The sequence below is a fragment of the Aotus nancymaae genome, unplaced genomic scaffold (assembly GCF_030222135.1).
Source record: "Aotus nancymaae isolate 86718 unplaced genomic scaffold, 86718_ANA_hifiasm-v0.15.2.pri h1tg000002l, whole genome shotgun sequence".
NCBI classification, from domain to species: Eukaryota; Metazoa; Chordata; class Mammalia; order Primates; family Aotidae; genus Aotus; species Aotus nancymaae.
In genome coordinates, this window is record NW_026988413.1 from 14,499,460 (window position 1) to 14,519,002 (window position 19,543).

At 42.9% G+C, this 19,543-nt stretch overlaps 1 protein-coding gene across 5 annotated transcripts; it reads right to left on the bottom strand.

Annotated features, from left to right (window-relative positions):
- Nucleotides 1–425: 425 nt before the first annotated feature.
- CASP2 (caspase 2) lies at nucleotides 426–19,418 on the bottom strand. 5 transcript variants are annotated; one of them, XM_012447525.2, is made up of 11 exons: nucleotides 19,254–19,418; nucleotides 15,616–15,766; nucleotides 15,154–15,321; nucleotides 14,923–15,004; nucleotides 13,638–13,732; nucleotides 13,191–13,367; nucleotides 7,990–8,118; nucleotides 7,746–7,836; nucleotides 3,895–4,044; nucleotides 3,037–3,146; nucleotides 426–2,886 (listed from the first exon to the last, which is right to left on the bottom strand). In XM_012447525.2, exons 1-11 carry the CDS (start codon nucleotides 19,325–19,327, stop codon nucleotides 2,755–2,757), a joined length of 1,359 nt encoding a protein of 452 aa, XP_012302948.2. In that variant the 5' UTR covers nucleotides 19,328–19,418; the 3' UTR covers nucleotides 426–2,754. The 5 variants fall into 5 exon arrangements, 4 of the variants coding, with proteins under 4 accessions (XP_012302948.2, XP_012302949.2, XP_012302950.2 ...); XR_001106629.2 differs by lacking the exons at nucleotides 426–2,886; nucleotides 3,037–3,146 and adding exons at nucleotides 5,909–6,070; nucleotides 7,600–7,660 and having other exon boundaries at nucleotides 3,957–4,044; XM_012447526.2 differs by lacking the exons at nucleotides 426–2,886; nucleotides 3,037–3,146 and adding an exon at nucleotides 7,600–7,660 and having other exon boundaries at nucleotides 3,956–4,044.
- Between the last annotated feature and the right edge of the window lie 125 nt (nucleotides 19,419–19,543).

The following is a 19,543-nucleotide window of genomic DNA, read 5'->3' on the forward strand; positions in this document are numbered from 1 at the left end:
ATCCATTGCTTTGATCTCTTCCATGCTGTACCAGAATCATCTTACAATCTGTATCCACTCTAGAAGAGCTTAAATGCAACCAGGGAAAAAATGGAATTCTGCTATCTTCATTCTCCTATCCTCCTATTCCAGGCCAATCTGTTACAGCAGCCTACATCTCACAGTCTAAATAACCAAGAACCAGCACTGTTTGCTAATGACCTCCATTTCATCTGACTGTGAGAAATCTCAGGACTATGCCAACTGAGATGGGTCCACAGCTGCATATATTTTCAGGATCATGAAGCAAAATAAAACGGGGTTTTCAGGTCTGGCTATGCCTTGTGAGGTGGTGAGGAATGCTGCAGTGTTAAGGGGCTAAGGAAGCAAAATCTGTGGGCTTCAGAGGCCTGAGTATTTACAGAAACAGAGGTATTGAGCACACATCAGTAATAAATATGAGCATTTATTTGGCACCTGATGGCAATACAAAATCCTGGCAGTGGGAGTGGAAAAGTTACTCACTCAAATGCTTCCATACTATGTCGACCCAAAGGCAGGACTTGGCAGCACGGCTTCAAACCACCCAGCTCACAGAACAAATATTTATTGAGCACCTTGACTACTACAGGCCTAGCATTTTGCTAGGGACCATGGGAGATGTGAAGGGAATTATCGCACACATAATATGTCTCCAAGGAGCTAAAAATGCCAGCAGATAAAAGCAAAACACATGGAAAAACAAAGTATAAAAATAATAAACCATGTACACTGTCAAAAGGAAAATTTTATCAAAAGGTAGGGTTGTAGCTAAGGTAGACTTGCCTTCTTTGTTCTTTTATTCAACAAGCATTTACTGAAGACCCACTATGTGTCAAGCACTCAGTACATGATGGTGAATAAAACAAACAAGGTTTCTGCCCTCATTTACAGCCTGGGAGGGGAGACAGAAAAGAACAAGTAAAACTAGCATACATATACACTGCAATAAATGCAATGAGGGGAAAAGACAAGACGCGGTGTCAGCCGCAGGAGAAGACTGTTCAAGGACAGAAGGGCGCGGGAGTGGTCAAGACTTGAGGAATAAGGACACCAGTTGAGTCAAGAGTGGTGGGGGTGGAGAGCTGAGAAGGCCCAGGAAGAGGGCAGGAAAGAGCGCACAATTAGAAACTGAGAGGAGACCACTGGGGCTGGAGCTGGCGAGAAATCACCATTTAATAAGGTTCAAGGGGAAGGCAAGAACCAGTTCTCACAAACCAAGTAAATTGTTTAAATTTTAAATGAGGTGTAATAGAAAGCAGAAGGGTTCTAAGTGGGGCCAGCGGGGTCGGGGGGTAGTCACCGGTGACATGATCAGATTTGTATTTAAACAACCAAAACCTGGCCAGGAGTGGTGGCTCATGCCTGTAGTCCCAGCTATTTAGGAGGCTGAGGTGGGAGGATGGCTGAGGCCAGGAGTTCGAGACCACTCTGAGAAACATAGTGAGACCTCACCCTAAAAAACAAAAAACACTAAACAAATAACCAAATAAAATAAAAAAACCAAAACTACTCTGTCATGTGGAGAATAGACTGGAGGAAGTAAGAATGGAAGCTTTTTTTTTTTTTTTTAAAAAAGACCTTAAAGAACAGGAAAGTTTTAGATAAGCAGGGATAAAGGTTTCTAGGTTGAAAAAAATAATATGTATGGCACTGAAATAAAGACCACATTGTACCAAAGGAGAGTTTAATACTGAAGCAGAAAGCAGAAACAAGGAACTACATGACATCTTTGAGCAGCTACATGATCCAGTAAAGCAGTATTTGAGACAGATTTGGTGGCAGCAGTCAACAGGATGACATGAAGGTAAAGAGGGGAGAGGTATGAAGCAGGGAGATAGCTAGGAAGCTTTTCTAGAAATCTAGATACGAAGTGCAGGTTGACTGAATGAAGTGGGAATATTAAGGGAGAGAGATGGACATTTCACAGGAAAGAAAAAGCTACAGAGAGAGCTGACGGAGTCTAGGGAAATACACCACTCTTCCCGGCCTTCTCTGATGCTCCCCACGAGGCTCATTTCAGTAACAAAGCTCAGAGAAACAACCAATGAAAGATCTTTGAGACTTCCACAGGCAAACATCAATAAGGTACAGATGCAAGGAAACATCTGCTGAAAGGCTGCGGTGCCTTGAGCCCAAAGGAGCCAAGAGCGTCCTTCCACTGGGTGGCCCTGCAGTAGTGAAGGGAGTGCACAGGCCACTTCTGCACACTGCAGCAAGATGTGTCTCTAGTCATGTTTGCCTCTTCAGAGCCAAACAGTAATGTCTACATTAAATTTGGACAACTTCCAAACTCTATGACAAAAAAGGCTGGGAATATGAATGAAAGAAAAGATGACATCTGAGACATCTTAACTAATGAAATAAAAGCAATGACTAAAGTGCCATCTACAAAAGCTAGAACTGAACCCAAATATGGGGGAGCTTATATGCCCTCTCCCCATAACCACACTGTGTTTACTACTTCACTTGTCAGGCTCTTCACCTGCAGCCGAAACATTCCTGGCAATAGGTCCAACCACAGCTGGCTCTACAGGCAGAGGGCTTCACAGAAGAGGAGCTGGCCTGGAGTCCCACACTCAAAGGCAGAGATGACGGGCACAGGAAACAAGTCTGGGAGATTCCCACATCCCTGAGGGGGAAAAACAGAAACCGTGCATCCTGAAGATCAAAGGCTCTATCACACCTCCTGCGGTCCAGTGGCTTCCACTTGGCGTGGATGATGGGGAGGCGGCATCATGTGGGAGGGTGTCCTGGGAACAGGTAGAGGTGACGGCACAGAGTGCTGCAGTACTCAGACATCTCCTTGCACCGGTGGAACTCTGTGCCAGGGGCGTAGCCTTCCCGATCCTTGATAAGTGCATTCACCTGGAGGGGCAGAACCAATAGGCCCAAGTCTGAGAATCTCGGGCTTCATGACAGCAGCATAATGGGAAGGGGACTATGAAGGGCATTCAAGGGCAGAGGAAAGCAGAGCACTGTGGAGATGCACGGGGGTCACGAAGCCCGCAGACTCACCTTAACCAGCATGTCAGCCACATGCATATCACAAGCCCGCTCAGAAAACACCTGAGCGAGGGCCTCAATGTACCAGGAACCTCGTTTGGTGTTCCGCATGGCAGCAGTCCCTGCAACCAAAAGAGCATTAATCAGAGTGTGAGTGCCCTCACACAGCTGGACTTCCCAAACTAGACTCGGCCATGGCACCTGCACCCTCCCCAGTCAGAGAGCCCAGCATGAAGAATCCAAGTTTAGGAGGGTACGCTCTTTTGGATTACTGGCATACTTTGGAGATACTATAGGTTTGTTTCCAGACCAGCTCGAGAAAGTGAATATGGCAATAAAGAAAGTCACACAAATTTTCAGGTCTCCTGGTGTGTATGAAAGTAATGGTTACTATCCTACAGTCTATTACGTGTGCAACAGCATTATGTCTAAAAAAAAATGCATATGCTTTAATTATAACACACTTTATTGCTGAAAAATGCTAACAGAGGCATGCCAACAGAAAAATGGTGCTGACAGACACTTAATGAAGGATTGCCACAAACCTTCAATTTGTAAAAAACGGCTGAGCATCCCAAATCCAAAAATCTGAAATGCTTCAAAATCTGAAACTTTCCAAGCACCAACATGATGCTCAAAGGAAGTGCTCACTGGAGCATTTTAAATTTAGAATACTTGGATACAGGACACTCAACTAGTAAGTATAATGCAAAAATTCCAAAATCAAAAAAACCAAAAAAATTCACAATCTGAAACACTTCTGTTCCCAACACTTCAAATAAGGGATACTCAACCCATATCTGCAAAGCACCATAAAGCAAAGTGCAATAAAATGAGGTATGACTCAACTCTCTTGGAACTCAGGGGTACCTTTGAGGCAGGCATAGCCGCATATCATGTCTGAGCGTGTGGGCAGTCTCATCTTCAGCAACTCCTCTTTACCAGCATCACTCTCCTCGCACCCAGGGGATCCTGCATGGCTCTTTCCATCTTGTTGGTCAACCCCACGATCAGTCTCATCTGTAACAAAGGCAGACAGAATGGACAGTGATGTTACTTCTTCCCATCTCTCCTGGGCCTGTCACAGGCAAGTCCATGTTCCCTATAACCTTGACGGGGAAGAGCCATTTCCAGCTGTTGCCTCCAACCTATGGTTGATAAACTTAAAAAAAAAAAAAAAAAAATCATTACTCTCCCAGCATGCATCTGTTACTCAGGGGATGCCTCGCACAGGCCAGGTACCACACTCAAGCACATGCACATCTATGTGGCTGGAGCAGTCTCCATTCTGTGTAAGACAGGGAAAATGCCCAATCAAATAGTCCTTGTAAATGGAACTGAAAACCATCTAAGTCCACAATTCACTTGTTCAATTAACAATATGCCTGAGAGTCAAAGTGCTTTTTATTGCAGTACATTATAAAATATTGATACATTTTATTACATAAACAAAAAAGGTAATAAATAACAAATACGGTTACTATATGTATGCTATATAAAAATCACAATCTCAAACAATGTATCAAAAAAATATGATCAGTTGTTTCCAAGGTGGTTTTGGTATCTTTGAAGCACTCAGTACTTGTTCATTAATTTCATAAGATAAATTAGAGCAAGCATCCAAATTTAAGAAACAAAGGTTTTTTTTTTTTTTTTTTTGAGACAGAGTCCTGTTCTGTTGCCAGGCTGGAGTGCAGTGGCACGATCTTGGCTCACTGCAGACTCCACCTCCTGAGTTCAAGCAATTCTCCAGCCTCAGCCTCCTAAGTAGCTGGGACTACAGGAGTGCACCACCACACCCAGATAATTTTTGTATTTTTAGTAGAGACAGGGTTTTACCATGTTGGCCAAAATGGTCTCCATCTCTTGAACTTGTGATCCAACCCCCTCAGTCTCCCAAAGTGCTGGGATGCCCAGCCAAGAAAAAATTTTTTTAATCTTTTTTTTTTTCTTCAATAGAGATGGGGTCCTGCTGTATTTACCAGGCTGGTCTCGAATGCCCAGCCTCAAGTGATCCTTCTGCCTCAGCCTCCCAAAGTGTTGGGATTATAGGCATGAGTGACTGTGCTTGGCCTTAAGAAAATTTTAAAAGAGAAAAAACTTAAAATGGGGAGAATTAGACTATTTTCTCCCAGAAAATTGAAAAAGATCACCCTTATTCAATTTTAGCAGTAGTTTCTCAACATACCCTGAGCAGATGCCCATGTTCTTGATAAAGGCCTTATCTATCACAAGACAGATTCTTATTTTTGATGATGATGTTTTGTTTTGGGTGTGGGCAGGGGTGCTGTCAGGAGGAAAGAGGGACAGGGAGGACTTTCAGGTCAACACATCAAAAGTAAGAGTACGCTGTTTTATAGTACTCCCTGCTCCATGCAACAACAAGGGAGCCTAAGAAGGAAGGGAAGCTTCAAGAATTGTGGGGAAAAGGACCAAAACACAGATTTAATAAAATTGTGTCAAGCAACTGCCAGGTGTTGGGCACTATTTTACTTTAGTCCCTGGGGACAGAGTGAAGAGAAAATTCCTGCCGTCATAGAGCTTACACTCCAGTTTAGACGCCAGCTGGGGCAGGGGTTGGAGCTTTTTCTAGATATTAATTATATTAACCAAATACAGCAGGAACACAGGAGAACTCAAGTTTTCTAAGAACAGTTGGCTACTGGTCATTCCTTGAGGGATTTAATTTCAGAGAAGTTGGAGAGACAGCAAAAGATTCAGATTACTCCAGAAAAGAGCAATTACTCCTTATCCAGATCCAATAGTGTATTAAATCCCTGGATATAGGTGGAGAAAATGACCACAACTGTCCTTGTTTTGTTAGTAATGACACCAAGTAATAGTAATAGGCCAAGCTAAAGAGAAAGGAGAATTCCTCTCTCACCTTTATATCACAGATCCATCAATCAATTAATGTCATTAGTTCTTTTGTCACAATATCCTCGTATTTGTTTTTTACATGATATCCAGTTTTTTAGGCAGATTAATTTTCATCCATTCATTCAACATTTGTAAGTGCTACCATGCGTCAGGCAGTGCTCTAGGCCTGGGGACAGAGCAGGGAACGAAAAGTTCAGTTCCTGCCCCATAACCTCTTTCCTCAGTGGCAACCTTCCTGGAAAAAAATTCACCCCATTATTTCCTACTTATGCTCCCAACTGTTCCATACTTTTACCTGTTGAAGTCCAAAATTTCAGTTATGACTAAAGGGGTTTGTAATGAGGTAAACCTACTTCATGTGACCAGCCACATCTCACATACTCACACAGATGCTGTTTTAAAATCAGATCCAAGCACTTGTTTAGGAAGAAGGGAGACACAGCATGCCCTTTTAATCTTAGTGTGCTTATCATGTTGCATTGTTTCTTTTCCCATGATAGACTCTAGATATTACTCTACAACCATGTAAATCAAATTACTCTGGGTGCAAATTAAGCCTTATCCTATCCACAAAATCTCTTTAAACTACCCTTACTTAAAATGATCTATTCTTACTGCATACTCCTTCCTAAGCAGTTTGTACTTCGCTAATTTCACCCTTGCTTACATGAGGTCTGTGAATTAGTCTTAAGCTATTTCATGTATATTACTTTATTTTCCTGAGTAACTGGTCTGCTCCTTAGAGAGGCATTTCCTTTTGCTTTTGTGGTAGTAACTACCGTAGTCTGAATCACATTGTAGGACCTCAGTAGACTATATTCCGTGGTAATATTAGATCAGGATGACAATAATATTAGCTATTTACATTTGGCCATGCGATAGATTAAAACAGTAATTATATGAATGTTTGGAAAAAGCGACCTTTAAACCAAACTATAAGCCCTTTATGGCACTGATTGTGTTATAAGAGTTATAGCTGGCATATTTTGTGGATGTACTGTGAGCCAGGTACTGTGCTAAGTAAGCTCTTAAATGCATAATCATCACAACCACCTTATGAAGTAGGTACAAGGACTATCTTCATTTTATATCAAGGAAACTGAGATGGAGGGATGCCATTTAACTTCTTTATCTTTACGTAACTAGTAAATGGTGAAGTCAGAATTTGACTCCAAAGTTAGAGCTATGAAATGCTATTGTTTTCCTCTAGGATGAAAAGCATGCCTTTATGTCTTCTAATCCTCATCCTGTGGTCCTGGGTCTTAAAGGAGTAAAACGGACTGCATGAGAGAAAGAGGGGCAGCAGCGGCTCATGGAAAAGGAAGAGTCAAAGGCCAACACGGATTCTGTTCTGCAATCCTGCATGGCCCACGAATGATAAGAAGAAAGGAGGCAAGAGTGGAAGTGCAGGGAAGCAGGGAAGTACATGGAACAAGTAAAAAGGAGAAAGAGTGAAAGGAGATAAAATAAGGACAGGAAAAAGACAGATCAAAAATCCATAACCGGAATGAGTAACCAAAAAAAGGGCACCAGAGTTAATAAAGCACAGAAAAGAGTAAGAATTCTCAGAAAGGAAGGCAAGGACACGGAGAAGAGTCCTGAACACAGGGTATGGTGGTGCACAGAGAGCTGACCAGCCTGAGAGTCATGGGCTGCCCAAGTCCCAGCACACCCCATGCATTGGGAGACACTTACAGAGCAAGAGAGGCGGTGGCAGCAGTGAACAGAAGGAGGTGCCCAAGGGATCCAATAGCACCTGAGAGGAGCAAACAGGAAAGTGAGAGCTGGTGGGAGGCTGCCCAGGAGCCACCACCCAAGCGTTGGTCTGCCAGGGCACTCACCTCCACGGCAGGCCTGGATGAAGAACATTTTCGGTTTGTTCTGTAGGCTTGGGCAGTTGGCGTTGTCAAAGAGCCGAAAAACCTCTTGTAGCTGCCAGAAAGAAACAAGGAAGAAGGGAGGTTAAGCAGTTGGTGGAGCCTCCTGAGGTCCTATACATGCAACAGTAGCCATCACTGGACAGACAGCAGGCCGCAGGTGAAGCAGCCTGGTTTCAACAGTTGGCTTCCCCCACCATATCCGCACCTGGAGCAGTTTCCCATCCACACCATAGATGGCGCCCTCCACACCATGCGAGAGGAGTGCCACGATGCAGGAGTCCGTGACTCGGTGTGCAGGTAACTGTGCAAAATTCTGGAGTTTCTCTCGCATTTCCTAGAAAAAAGGAGTGTTTAGTGTTGTGCCCTAGAGTCAGCACCAGTAAGCATCAATCTTTGGTTTCTTTTTGAAACCCTAAGCTTTTAGAAGATAAAATGCTTTCTGTATATTCCTGCAGTCAATGATAGAAGAGACCTTTTGAGAGACTTACTTTCTCTCTCAAGTAAAAAGAAAGCTATGGACTAACAAGAAAAATGCATATGAGCTGAGACACAACATTCTGAATATAGATTCAGACTCACTGAGATAGACAGAGAACTCCTGGATTAAAACAAGTTACTAAACAAGCTAATCATGAGCTGATCAACTCTGATTAATTCCCTGTTCATAACCAGATTCTTCATTACAGCAAGTGCCCTTGTATATAAATGGCACAAGGGTGACTATAAGTGTAGCTATGAATAAGTAACATGCATATTCAGCTACAAGAAAATAAACTGTTCTATGACAGCACCATGACAGTAGAGAATCGCAATACTTGTATGTTGTCTTCTAAGATTTTAAGTATCTGAGAGATAGTGATGATACCTGTATAAAATGCCTTGTTTCAGAAAGACCATGCTATGAAGGAGGATCTTTACAGGGCAGTGATTACATATGCAGGCCCTGGGGTCAGATTAATCTAGGTTTGAACCTTGGGTTCGTAAGTTGGAACAACTTACTCAGACTGTTGAGACTCCAATTTCCACTTTATAAAAGAAAATTTGAGTACATTTTCTTTAAGTTTGTGAAGATTAAAAGAGATATTATAGACAAAGGACTTAGCCTGGGCAACCTAGCAAGACTCCGTCTTTAAAAAAAAAAAATTAGCCAGGCATGGTGGTGCATGCCTATAGTCCCAGTTACTCTAAAGGCTGAAGTGGAGGGATCACTTGAGCCTAGGAGACCGAGGCTGCAGTGAGCCATGATTGTACCACTGCACTGTAGCCTGGGTGACAGAGACCCTGTCTCCAAAAAAAAAACAAAAACAAAAAAACCGATCACTGTATTTGGGACACACTTCAAAAATCTGCCATTATTATAATGTGCACATTTAATAAAGAGTATTTTTTTCAAAGAAATCTATTACTGGTCAATGGTGTAGTCCAATTTAAACTGTGTTCTTGTTTATCTTTTTTAAAAAAAACCAGGATCTCACCATCTTGCCTAGGCTTGAGTGCAGTGGCTATTCACAGGTGCAAGATGACTACTGATCAGCACAGGAGTTTTCACTTGCTCCACTTCTGATCTGGGCTGGTACACCCCTCCTTAGGCAACCTGGTGGTCCCCAACTCCCAGGAGGTCCCCATATTGATGATGAATTTAGTTTGGACACCTGATCAGCCTAGAACTCCCACACTCAAGGAATCCTCTCTCCTTAGCCTCTAGAGAAGCTGGGACTATAGGCATGTACCACCATGCCCGGAGAATCTTGTTTATCTCACACTAAGTTGCGATACACAAAGACCACTACTCTTTGAGCACTTGGTCCATGCATCAGAAAGTTATACTGTGTACCTAAAGAGCATAATAATTGGACACACATTTTTAAACCTATGCCTCCCTCTATAATTCACAATGTCAGGGTCTTCTATTTGAGATGGGCAGAGAGAAAACAAGTTCATTTTATTATAAACTTGAATAAAATGTAACGAAGACAAATAAGTTATCTGGGTGGGAAAGTTAAAACACACATATATTTAATGACACATACTGCCAAAATAAAAAGCACACTTCTATAATATAACATATTGCAATGGCTCTCAAAGTGTGGCCCCTAAAGCAGTAATAGCTCCATCACCCAGGAACTTGTAAGAAATGTGAAATCTTGGGCCCCAGAAAAATGTTTTAACAAGTTTTCCAGGAGACTCTGATATGGTAAAGTTTGAGAACTACTAATTTATTTGTTCAGAATACTTCTGTTTGTAGATAATTGAGATGCAGTTAAATAAAATATCTGAAAGTCTGCAATATAACTAGAAATAGACAGATTGGTTTTGTTGAAAAGTATTTGTATTTTCTGAGTAAGTAGAATCCAACCATAATAATAGAAATCTTAAGGTAATGACAGATAATTAAAACATTGTTTCAAGAATAAATAATTTCAAGAGAGTACATAACTGTGAATGCTCCTCTGGAGCTGACCCTAATAGAATTTAACATTTAATAGTTAAAGAAGTTAATTTTGCTCAAAGAAGGAAACAAAAATTATATACCTGAGCACTGAATCACCAGCATTTTGAATTTAGTGAGATTAGGTCAGTAAATAGAAAACAAAGCCCAAAAAAAGAATACACGTACTTTGTCACTGAAATTAGTAAGACTAAACCATTCAATAAATGGGGATTAGACATTTGGAGGAACTTTTCCACAAGTAGCATAGCTTAAAATAGGATCTGCAGATTTGTTTTTGATAAAATTACAGTACTTCTATAAATAGCAAGGTTCTTAACTCCTAAGTGTATTTTTGGCTAGGGGCTAGGGGAATGTGTGAAGTGCATAACTTGTGAACCCTCTGAAATTATATGCTAAATTATATGGGCAGCTGCATTTTCCAGGGATGACCCATAACTTGTCCCTGCATTTTCAAAGCAGTTTGTGACCCAAATGCGAGCTAAAAAAACAATACCACATGGTAAAAGGAAATTTCCACTTTGAAAAGCACCTCGTTTACTAACATATGGTAAAGCATAATTCTAGAACTAGTAACCTCATCATGAAGCAGATGCAATGAAAATTTGATAACAAAGAGAAAAGTGAAAACATTTGGGGAGTGAGAATACCGATGTTCTCTGCAGCACTATCAGGGGAAGAGGATTCTCTAAGATTAATTATATTATTTCCTGTTTTTAAATGGAATTTTCCTCTCTAGTAAAAAAGATTTGATGTGGGAAAAAAGGAGGATCTTATGTTTTTTGGTTCTGCCTCTGTTTGCCAAATAGCTATATGATAAAGGAGTCGAGTCTCTAGGGAGATCCCACCAGGAAGAGAGTATTCTGTGCAGACGCCCAGTGCACCCAACTATGACACCCACTGCAACTACCTGGTTTATAATGTACACATTTCTTGTCCATATACTGTTCCCTGCCTAGGGTGGCCTCAACACTCCTCTCTGCTTTAGTAACTTCTGTCTTTCAAGGCTGACTTAAGTTCTGCCTCCTCCATTTATCCTTTTGATCATAATATATACCTAGGTGTTTCTTCTTCTTAGCTATGTCAGAAGACATTTTCTCTAATCTTGCTTGGTCCTTAGGAATACAAGAGGACCCCCTTCCTTTTCTCCTGATGTCAAAACTCCCTCATCTGATGTTTACAAAAATCTGTGGGAGCTCACATAGTCCCCCATCATAGGTGCTCAAAGTTTAACTCTACTGCAATTTCAGTTATACAGCAATGTAAAAAGATTTAGAATCCAACAGGTCACTGAACATACATCAGGCTTAGCATAAATAAGAATGATATTTAGGAAGTGAGCTCATAAACTCACCAAATCTACTGAAGGCCTCTCAAAAAAACAGCAGTATATAGCTGACTTAGTGACTCAGTATTGTATCTTTTAACTATTAGACATGTAAGATCCTTTATCAGCCTGCATACAACTTGGAAAACAATGACATAATAGATTTCCAGTAAAAGAAATGGCTATACCAAAACCTCTAAGAAAACACATTTAGTGCACAATTTGTTAAGTGACCTTCTGTAGGAATTATGACTGATATCTCACCCTTTGTCCTTTTATGCCCAGCAGACTTCTCAGGAAAGCATATGAACGACTTGAATACTTGATGATTGAAGCAGCTGTTCCTGCTGTGGCTTTGAAGCAAGGGTGGATCTAACTACATTGCATGCGCTACAATGGGGAAGTTGGCAAAAACACCATGTAAAGGACAACACCCATGTACCTGCGGATGAAACTGGTCTTGCCAAAAATATAGTCAATACATAATCATTCTCACAGAAAGAGAACAGCCGAGAAAGAGAAATGAAGCCTACAGACACTGCTGAATGGAAAACAAAGATCCTCTATCTCAACAGATCAAAGTGAATCTCCTAGAAATTTTAATTTCACCACTGACAACCTCAAATCAAATTTAAGAAAGTTCTATTATTCTGGAATCAAAATAAAGAGTGAATATGAATCTACAAATAGGCCATTATTGATTGCAAAACAGAAACCCTAAAGGTCACAAAGTCAGTCGTGCAGCACAGTAACTGACGTTAATGAGGAACAGCCCATAATGAAAATGCTTACAATTTCTAGAAATCTGATCCAAAAGCAATCCACCCTATGATATCACTTGTGGCTATACAACTGCTATGAATACTTTCCCAGCTGGGCATGGTAGCTCACACCTGTAATCCCGGCACTTTGGGAGGCCAAGGTGGGTGAATCACCTGAGGTCAGGAGTTCAAGACCAGCCTGGCCAACGTGGCAAAACGCCGTCTCCACTAAAAATACAAAAATTAGCCAGGCATGGTGGTATGCCCTTGTAGTCCCAGTTACTCAGGAGGCTAAGGCAGGAGAATTGCTTGAACCTGGGAGGCAGAGGTTGCAGTGAGCGGAGATCACACCACTGTACTCCAGCCTGGGTGAAAGAGCTAGACTCCATCTCAAAAAAAAAACAACATACTTTCCCCATTCCCTGTTTCATTCACAGGAATTTTATCTGGCAAAGTAATCTTTTAAATACTAAACAAACGGCTAAGTAGCAATATCAACTAAGAAGTAAATATCCTGTGTAGCCCTGGCTTATAAATATCTGTACTGAATTGATGATGGTGAATCTCAGTGTCCCATCACTTCCAGAGTGATTGGGAATCAAGCTTCTGAACATGTAAAAGTGAGAACCCAACCCTAGACTATTATTACTCTATGAAAGTACAACCTGAAATGTCAACACTATAACCGTTGGCTGGCCCTAGTTCTTTCTTATTAGATTGCAAGGTGAGAGGCAGAACAGAGTGAGTAAAAATGTAAGTAAACAACTTTTAAGACATATCCCAGCAGGCACAAAAACAAAAGGTATCTCTGGTCCCAAAGTGCTATTCAGTCCTCTAATTTACATGTCAATTTTTCCTGCCTCAGGTACCTGTGTAGTCTGGTCATGTAGATCATGGATGTCATAGCCCAAAAGCTTGAAGAGGGTGACTAGCCTACTGTGGTCCACGTCCCCTCCAGAGCGAAATTCCAGGTCTTTCTCTCCAGTGAAGTGTACATTGCTCAACACCAGTGCCAGGCCACGAGGCCGAGACTGCAACCTATAGGCCTAGGGAAGAGAGGCCAGTTAGACCACGAGCATCTTGATGACAGATGATTCCCTGGCTAGATTAGTCATTTCAAGAAAACAAAAACACCACATTCTTCTTCTTCACCCCAGCAGGTAAAAATAGACAAATGCTCATAGAAGGCATTTAACCAGCAACAACTTTTTGACTAACAAGGCAGAAAAGAAATGTATATGCAAACTAAGTTCAGGTGCCCAGGAAGGGTGTCTCATTTCGCAACTCTTTTCCTCTTGTCACTATGCAAAACTCACCAGCTGGAAGTGTGTTTGATAAAATTCAGGAGTACAAGACTTCACCTGAAGGCAGGCAGGACCATCTTTATTGTCTAGGGAGTGTTCCACAGTATCTGTGGTATAGACAGAAAATGAACAAACTAGTATATAACTTAAGCATCAATCTTAATATGTCATTATAACTTCAGACATCTCTTGGAACTGGGTTTTGATAAATACTGGTCTCACTTACTCCCCAAACCTGTAAGCTCCATGAGGGCATGAGGGCAGAGACTCTTAGTTTTAGGTTCCTAATGGAATCTCAGCACATAGTCTGCAAGTGACAGATGCTCAACTGGCTAAATGACTGAATGGGCTAGCTGATGACAGCCTGGTTCAAATCACTAGGCTGCTCCATCAGCAGGCTGGTGGCCCCAAATGTAGTCTTTTCTCATTCAGCTTTATAGAGGTCTATTGAGCATGAACCTCCTGCCCATACATGCTGCTCAAAGGGTCAATTATAAAAACTGTTATCTGTGACAGAAGGGAAATAGAACCAACTATTAATAATACCCTGTCTCGGCCAGGTGCAGTGGCTTATGCCTGACAATTTAGGAGTCCGAGGTGGGCGGATCACAAAGTCAGGAGTTGGAGACCAGCCAGGCCAACATGGTAAAACCCTGTCTCTACTAAAAACACAAAAAATTAGCCGGATGTGGTGGTGCATGCCTGTAATCCCAGCTACTTGAGAGGCTGAGGCAGGAGAATCGCTTGAACCCAGGAGGCGGAGGTTGCAGTGAGCCGAGATCTGCCACTGCATTCCAGCCTGGGCAACAGAGCAAGTCTCTGTCTCAAGAAAAAAAAAAAATCCTGCCTAACTGTCCTATTAGCCTTTAAAAAATTCACTGAGAACTATTCCCAATATAAAATATGCCTCAGCTGGGTGTAGTGGCTCATGCCTATAATCCAAGCACTCTGGGAGGCCGAGGTGAGAGGATCACTTGAGGCCAGGAGTTTGACACCAGCCTGGGCAACAAAGTAAGACTCCTTCTCTGCAAAAAATTAAAAAATTATCTGGGTGTGGTGCCGTCCACCTGTAGTCCCTGGTACTTGGGAGGCTGAGGCAGGAGGAACCCTTCAACCCAGGAGTTCAAGACTGCAGTGAGCTATGATGGTGCCACTCCATTCCAGCCTTCCAGCGTGGGTGACAAAGCAAGACCCTATTTCTTAAAAAAAAAAAAAAGGCTCATGTTAGGGCAAAGCCAGATACCAGACAAGAAAGGGGAAGTCAATCTGGGACCCCTTTTATTCCATCAATTCTCACCTGTCGACAGGTGGTGCTTCTTGTGAGGGGGACAGGACTCACACATTGGGAAAGGGAGACTCAAGTCGTAGTCACAGCTCAACTGTAAGAAATCAAAACTCATGATGATAGACCTTAGGGAGGTGGTCCGGTCCAAATCCAACAAAATCTAGTCTCCCCCACCCTGACTTTCAAAGTCCTTTGCAGTCAAACTAACCCTTCCCAACACCCCAGATTTCTAGGGCTCCATACCGGCGGGAGTACATGCTGAAGCCCAGAGAGGGTGGTGAGCAACATATCCTCCAGGTGGCCTTGCTTGGTCTCCCTCAGTGCTTCACAGAAGGCATCAAAAGCTTGGGGACCCCTCTTAGGCAGCAAGTTGAGGAGTTCCACATTCTGGCTGAAACTGCCCACTTTGGCCTAAGACACAAAAATAAAACATGAAATCCTATTTACTTCTCTAGCTATCATTCTATTTCTCCACTTGAGCTTCCTGGTAGCGTCCCCATCCATCTCAAGAATTCTTTTTACAGGAATAGTATGTTTGGGTGAAGTCCTTCCTATTATTCTTGAATTATACATCATTTCTGTCAAATGCTCTATGGTAGAAGCGTACTTCCATTTTCTTAGAAAGGTATGATTTCCTTTCCATATTTTGTCATGCTGTTTCCACCCCTATGATCTATTTATCTTCTCTATTTTGCTTCCAGATACCTGGATGAGCTCCCTCATTTCCAAGGTGATGATGTCCTTCTCCAGAAGATGTTCTAACAGTTCACTCAGCAACAGCTGTTTGGCTAGCACCACTCGATTCTTTTTTAGAGTTTCCTGATGGTCAGGATGCATGCCACACACTCCCAATATCCTACAGATAAAAGGGAGAGGGAAAGGCTATCAAGTACAAGATTTGGCACCGAAGAGTGGAGTGGAAGAGGCATGAGTAGGAAGAGCAAAAAGAATAAGACTTACAATAACCAAGATTATGTATATTTATTGAATGGTTAAATCAAAGATGTACTAAGCACATTGATCATAAAAAATCTCTAATTCTTTATGGTTTATGTTCAGCTGACATCATCTGAGATGAATGGTCTGAGAGGGGAGGGAAGTATCTATCTTAAGCAAAATAATATTCCCAAGCACAACATTCATGAGAAGGAATACTTCTCTGATAGACCAATTTCAATTAAGAGAATTATTTCAGAAAACATCTCCCATTATTTATCTAAGCTGCTGAAAGTGATTTAAATTTATAATGATCTTGGATGACTACTAAAATAATGCTATGGCAAAAGCTCAAGCCAATGGCTTTAACAGAAAATAAATGAGACAGATACTCTCTTTCACTAGTGATACAAACATACAATTACATGTTTTTTAAAACTTTAAGTTCCAGTGACAAAATGGCACTAGAAATGATCAGAATCCTGTTAAGATGTGGATAAGCAGAAAGTATAACACAAAGTCACAGTGATGGGTACTTATTTGTTTACTTTAAAAGAGACAGGGTCTCACTATGAAACCCAGGTTGGAGTGCAGTGGCTATGATACCATTACAGATCAGCATGGGAGTTTTCACTAGCTCTGTTTCCAACCTGGGCTGGTTCACCCTTCCTTAGGCAACCTGGTGGACCCTGGCTCCCAGGACATCACCACGACATTGATGCTGAACTTAGTGTGGACACTCAACTGGCATAGCACACTATACTATAGCCCGGAACTCCTGGACTCAAGTGATCCTCCTGCCTCAACCTCTCAAGTAGCTGGGACTACAGGCATATGCTGTCACCTCCAGCTAATTTTGCTACGGGCTTGCAAAATCAGCTTCTGCTTATAAACTAAAATAATCCTATTGCCAATATATGTCATCTGTATGCCTAGTTTACATAAATCCGGAGTTTTCTAGCCTGCCCAGTCAGTTTCCAAATACGTAACAACTGTAAGGGTGGCACGTGATAGCAGTGAAGATATGATAACTTCAGTTTATAACTTAAAAACTCTAACATGCATCCTGATTTCTAAGGTGTTAAAAAATGAGGGGAGGCCAGGAACGGTGGCTCATGCCTGTAATCCCAGCACTCTGGGAGGCTGAGATGGGCAGATCACCTGAGGTCAGGAGTTTGAGACCAGCCTGGCCAACATGGTGAAACCCTGTCTCTACTAAAACTACAAAAAAATTACCCAAGTCTGGTGGTGCATGCCTGTAGTCCCAGCTACTCGGGAGGCTGAGTCAGGAGAATTGCTTGAACCCAGGAGGCGGAGGTTTCAGTGAGCCGAGATCATACCACTGCACTCCAGCCTAGGCAACAGAGCGAGACTCCATCTCAAAATAAATAAATAAATAAAATAACAAGAAGAGGGAAACACAGGGTCTTGGAGGAACCGAGAGACCTAAGACAGCAGGTGGAACAGCAAAGCAGAGGAAGTGGGTTGGAAGCAGCCAATGAATCTGAGGTTGGAAAAGTGAGTCTGAAACTCCATTTTTCCTTCTTTTTACTGTAATATTTCAGTAAAAACTGGCTATAAAAACAAAAGCTATAGAAATCAAAACCCCATTTAAGAATGAATCACTTTCAAATAGATCAAAGCAGTAATCGTGATGATATGTAACACTGCAGCTGGGATACCAACCAATGATGCCGCAGTTTTCCTCCTTCAGTTTACCAGAAGTATTTGCTCCTTAAATCATTCTCTTCTCCTGGTTTCCATGACATCATTCTCTTGGTGTCTTCTCTCTGCTTACCCAGCTCCTCTTTTCTTTAGAGGGCCTTTGGACTGCCCTTAATGTTAATATTCCATTAGGGACGCCCCCTCAAAGTCTTTCCCTAGGCAATCTCACCCATATTTGCAACTTACTGACTTACATTTAACTCTCCAGAGTTCCAGACTTGAATTTTCTTTTCTTTCTTTCTTTCTTTTTTTTAGATGGAGTGTTGCTCTTGTTGCCCAGGCTGGAATGCAACGGCCCAATCTTGGCTCACCAAAACCTCCACCTCTCGGGTTCAAGGGATTCTCCTGCCTCAGCCTCCTTAGAAGCTGGGATTACAGGCACGTGCCATCATGCCTGGCTAATTTTGTATTTTTAGTAGAGACAGGGTTTCTTCATGTTGGTGAGGCTGGTCTCGAACTCCTGACCTCAGGTGATCCACCTGCCTCGGCCTCTCAAAGTGCTGGGATTACAGATGTGAGCCACCGCCTCTGGCCTCAGACTTGAATTTGAAAATTCAAGCCACCACACCCGGCCTATTTTTGTATTTTTAGTAGAGATGGGGTTTCACCAGGCCAGGCTGGTCTCAAACTCTTGGTCTCAAGCAATCCACCTGCCTTGGCCTCCCAAAGTACTGGGATTACAGGCATGAGCCACCGCACAAGGCCCATTATAAATGATTACTTTTTGGGTAAATGGATTAACCTCTTTGATGGAAAGGCAAAATTAGCAAAATTGATAAGAACACATGATCATCTATGTGCTGTCTATAGGACACTCACTTTAGATCCAAAGATACAAAGAGATTTTAGTTTTAATCTGAAGTATCACCCACTCTGCACACCTGCTCCTTCCTCTACTCCAGAGTCTTGAATGTGAATATTACAAAAGTTTTCAATCAGACAATTTTGGGACACAACTGGAAGGGGAGGAGGGGTAAAGGACACCACGGGAGTTCCTACGTTTTAATTCTGTGTCCTTCTACAGGATCCCTTCACGAAGACCTTAATCTTCAGTCTCGAGCAGGAGGCATTACAATGTTCTCCTGGGTGATGCCTGCCATGAAACGCAATGACCAGGGCAGAGGCATGGACACTTGGAGCCACAGGAACCCCCTTGTTCTGTCAAAAGTACTCAATTTCCAAACCCTGTATTGACTTATTTGAAAATATGGTCATTATATGCAAAGCCATGCAGATCACCATACAGTCGATACAAATCAAATGCAGATCAGGCACAAGTACCGAGGTCTGCAGGTCTAATCGGTTTTTAAGGAGGCAGAGTATAGTCAACTTACAAACTCCCTCATAAGGGAGCCAGAGGAAAGAATGGGGAATCTTCAAGAGAAGCCAAGATCCGGTAGGACTGCAAAGAGCTCCCCTTATTCAGAACCCTCGTGGGCTGGACGAAGAAAGGCTGGGGCAGTCTTTTCCCACGAGGGACAAGGCCAAGAGGTCCGCCCGCGCGCCCCTGCGCGGAGTCAGACACGAACTGGCTCGGCTGGGCCTCCCATCCTTGGCAGGAAGCGCGGACAAAGCTGCTTTCAGGGGCTCTGAGGGGAGGGGGCTGCAGGGCCGCACGCCTGAGGCCCACGCTCCCCTTGCCTGGGCCCCCCTAAGGAGCCTTAAGACCCCTTCTCATTTACCTGCGCCCCATATCAGCAGCCATCAGCCTCTTGCGCTGGAAGGTGGACCGGGACTCCGCGCTCCGCGCCGCCATCTCCCGCCTTTCGTGGGCTCTGCGATGTGCACCGCCCACAGCGCAAACACACCGGGGGCCGTCGCTTACCCCACATCCCTCCCCTAACCGCGGACACACACCGCGCCTGCGCCTGCGCCCCGCCGCGCGCCCACGCCACCCCACCTCGTCCCCGCGGCCCGTGCGTGCGCAGGCGCAGAGCTCTCGCGGCGGCCGCGGGGTCCAATGAGGTGAAGC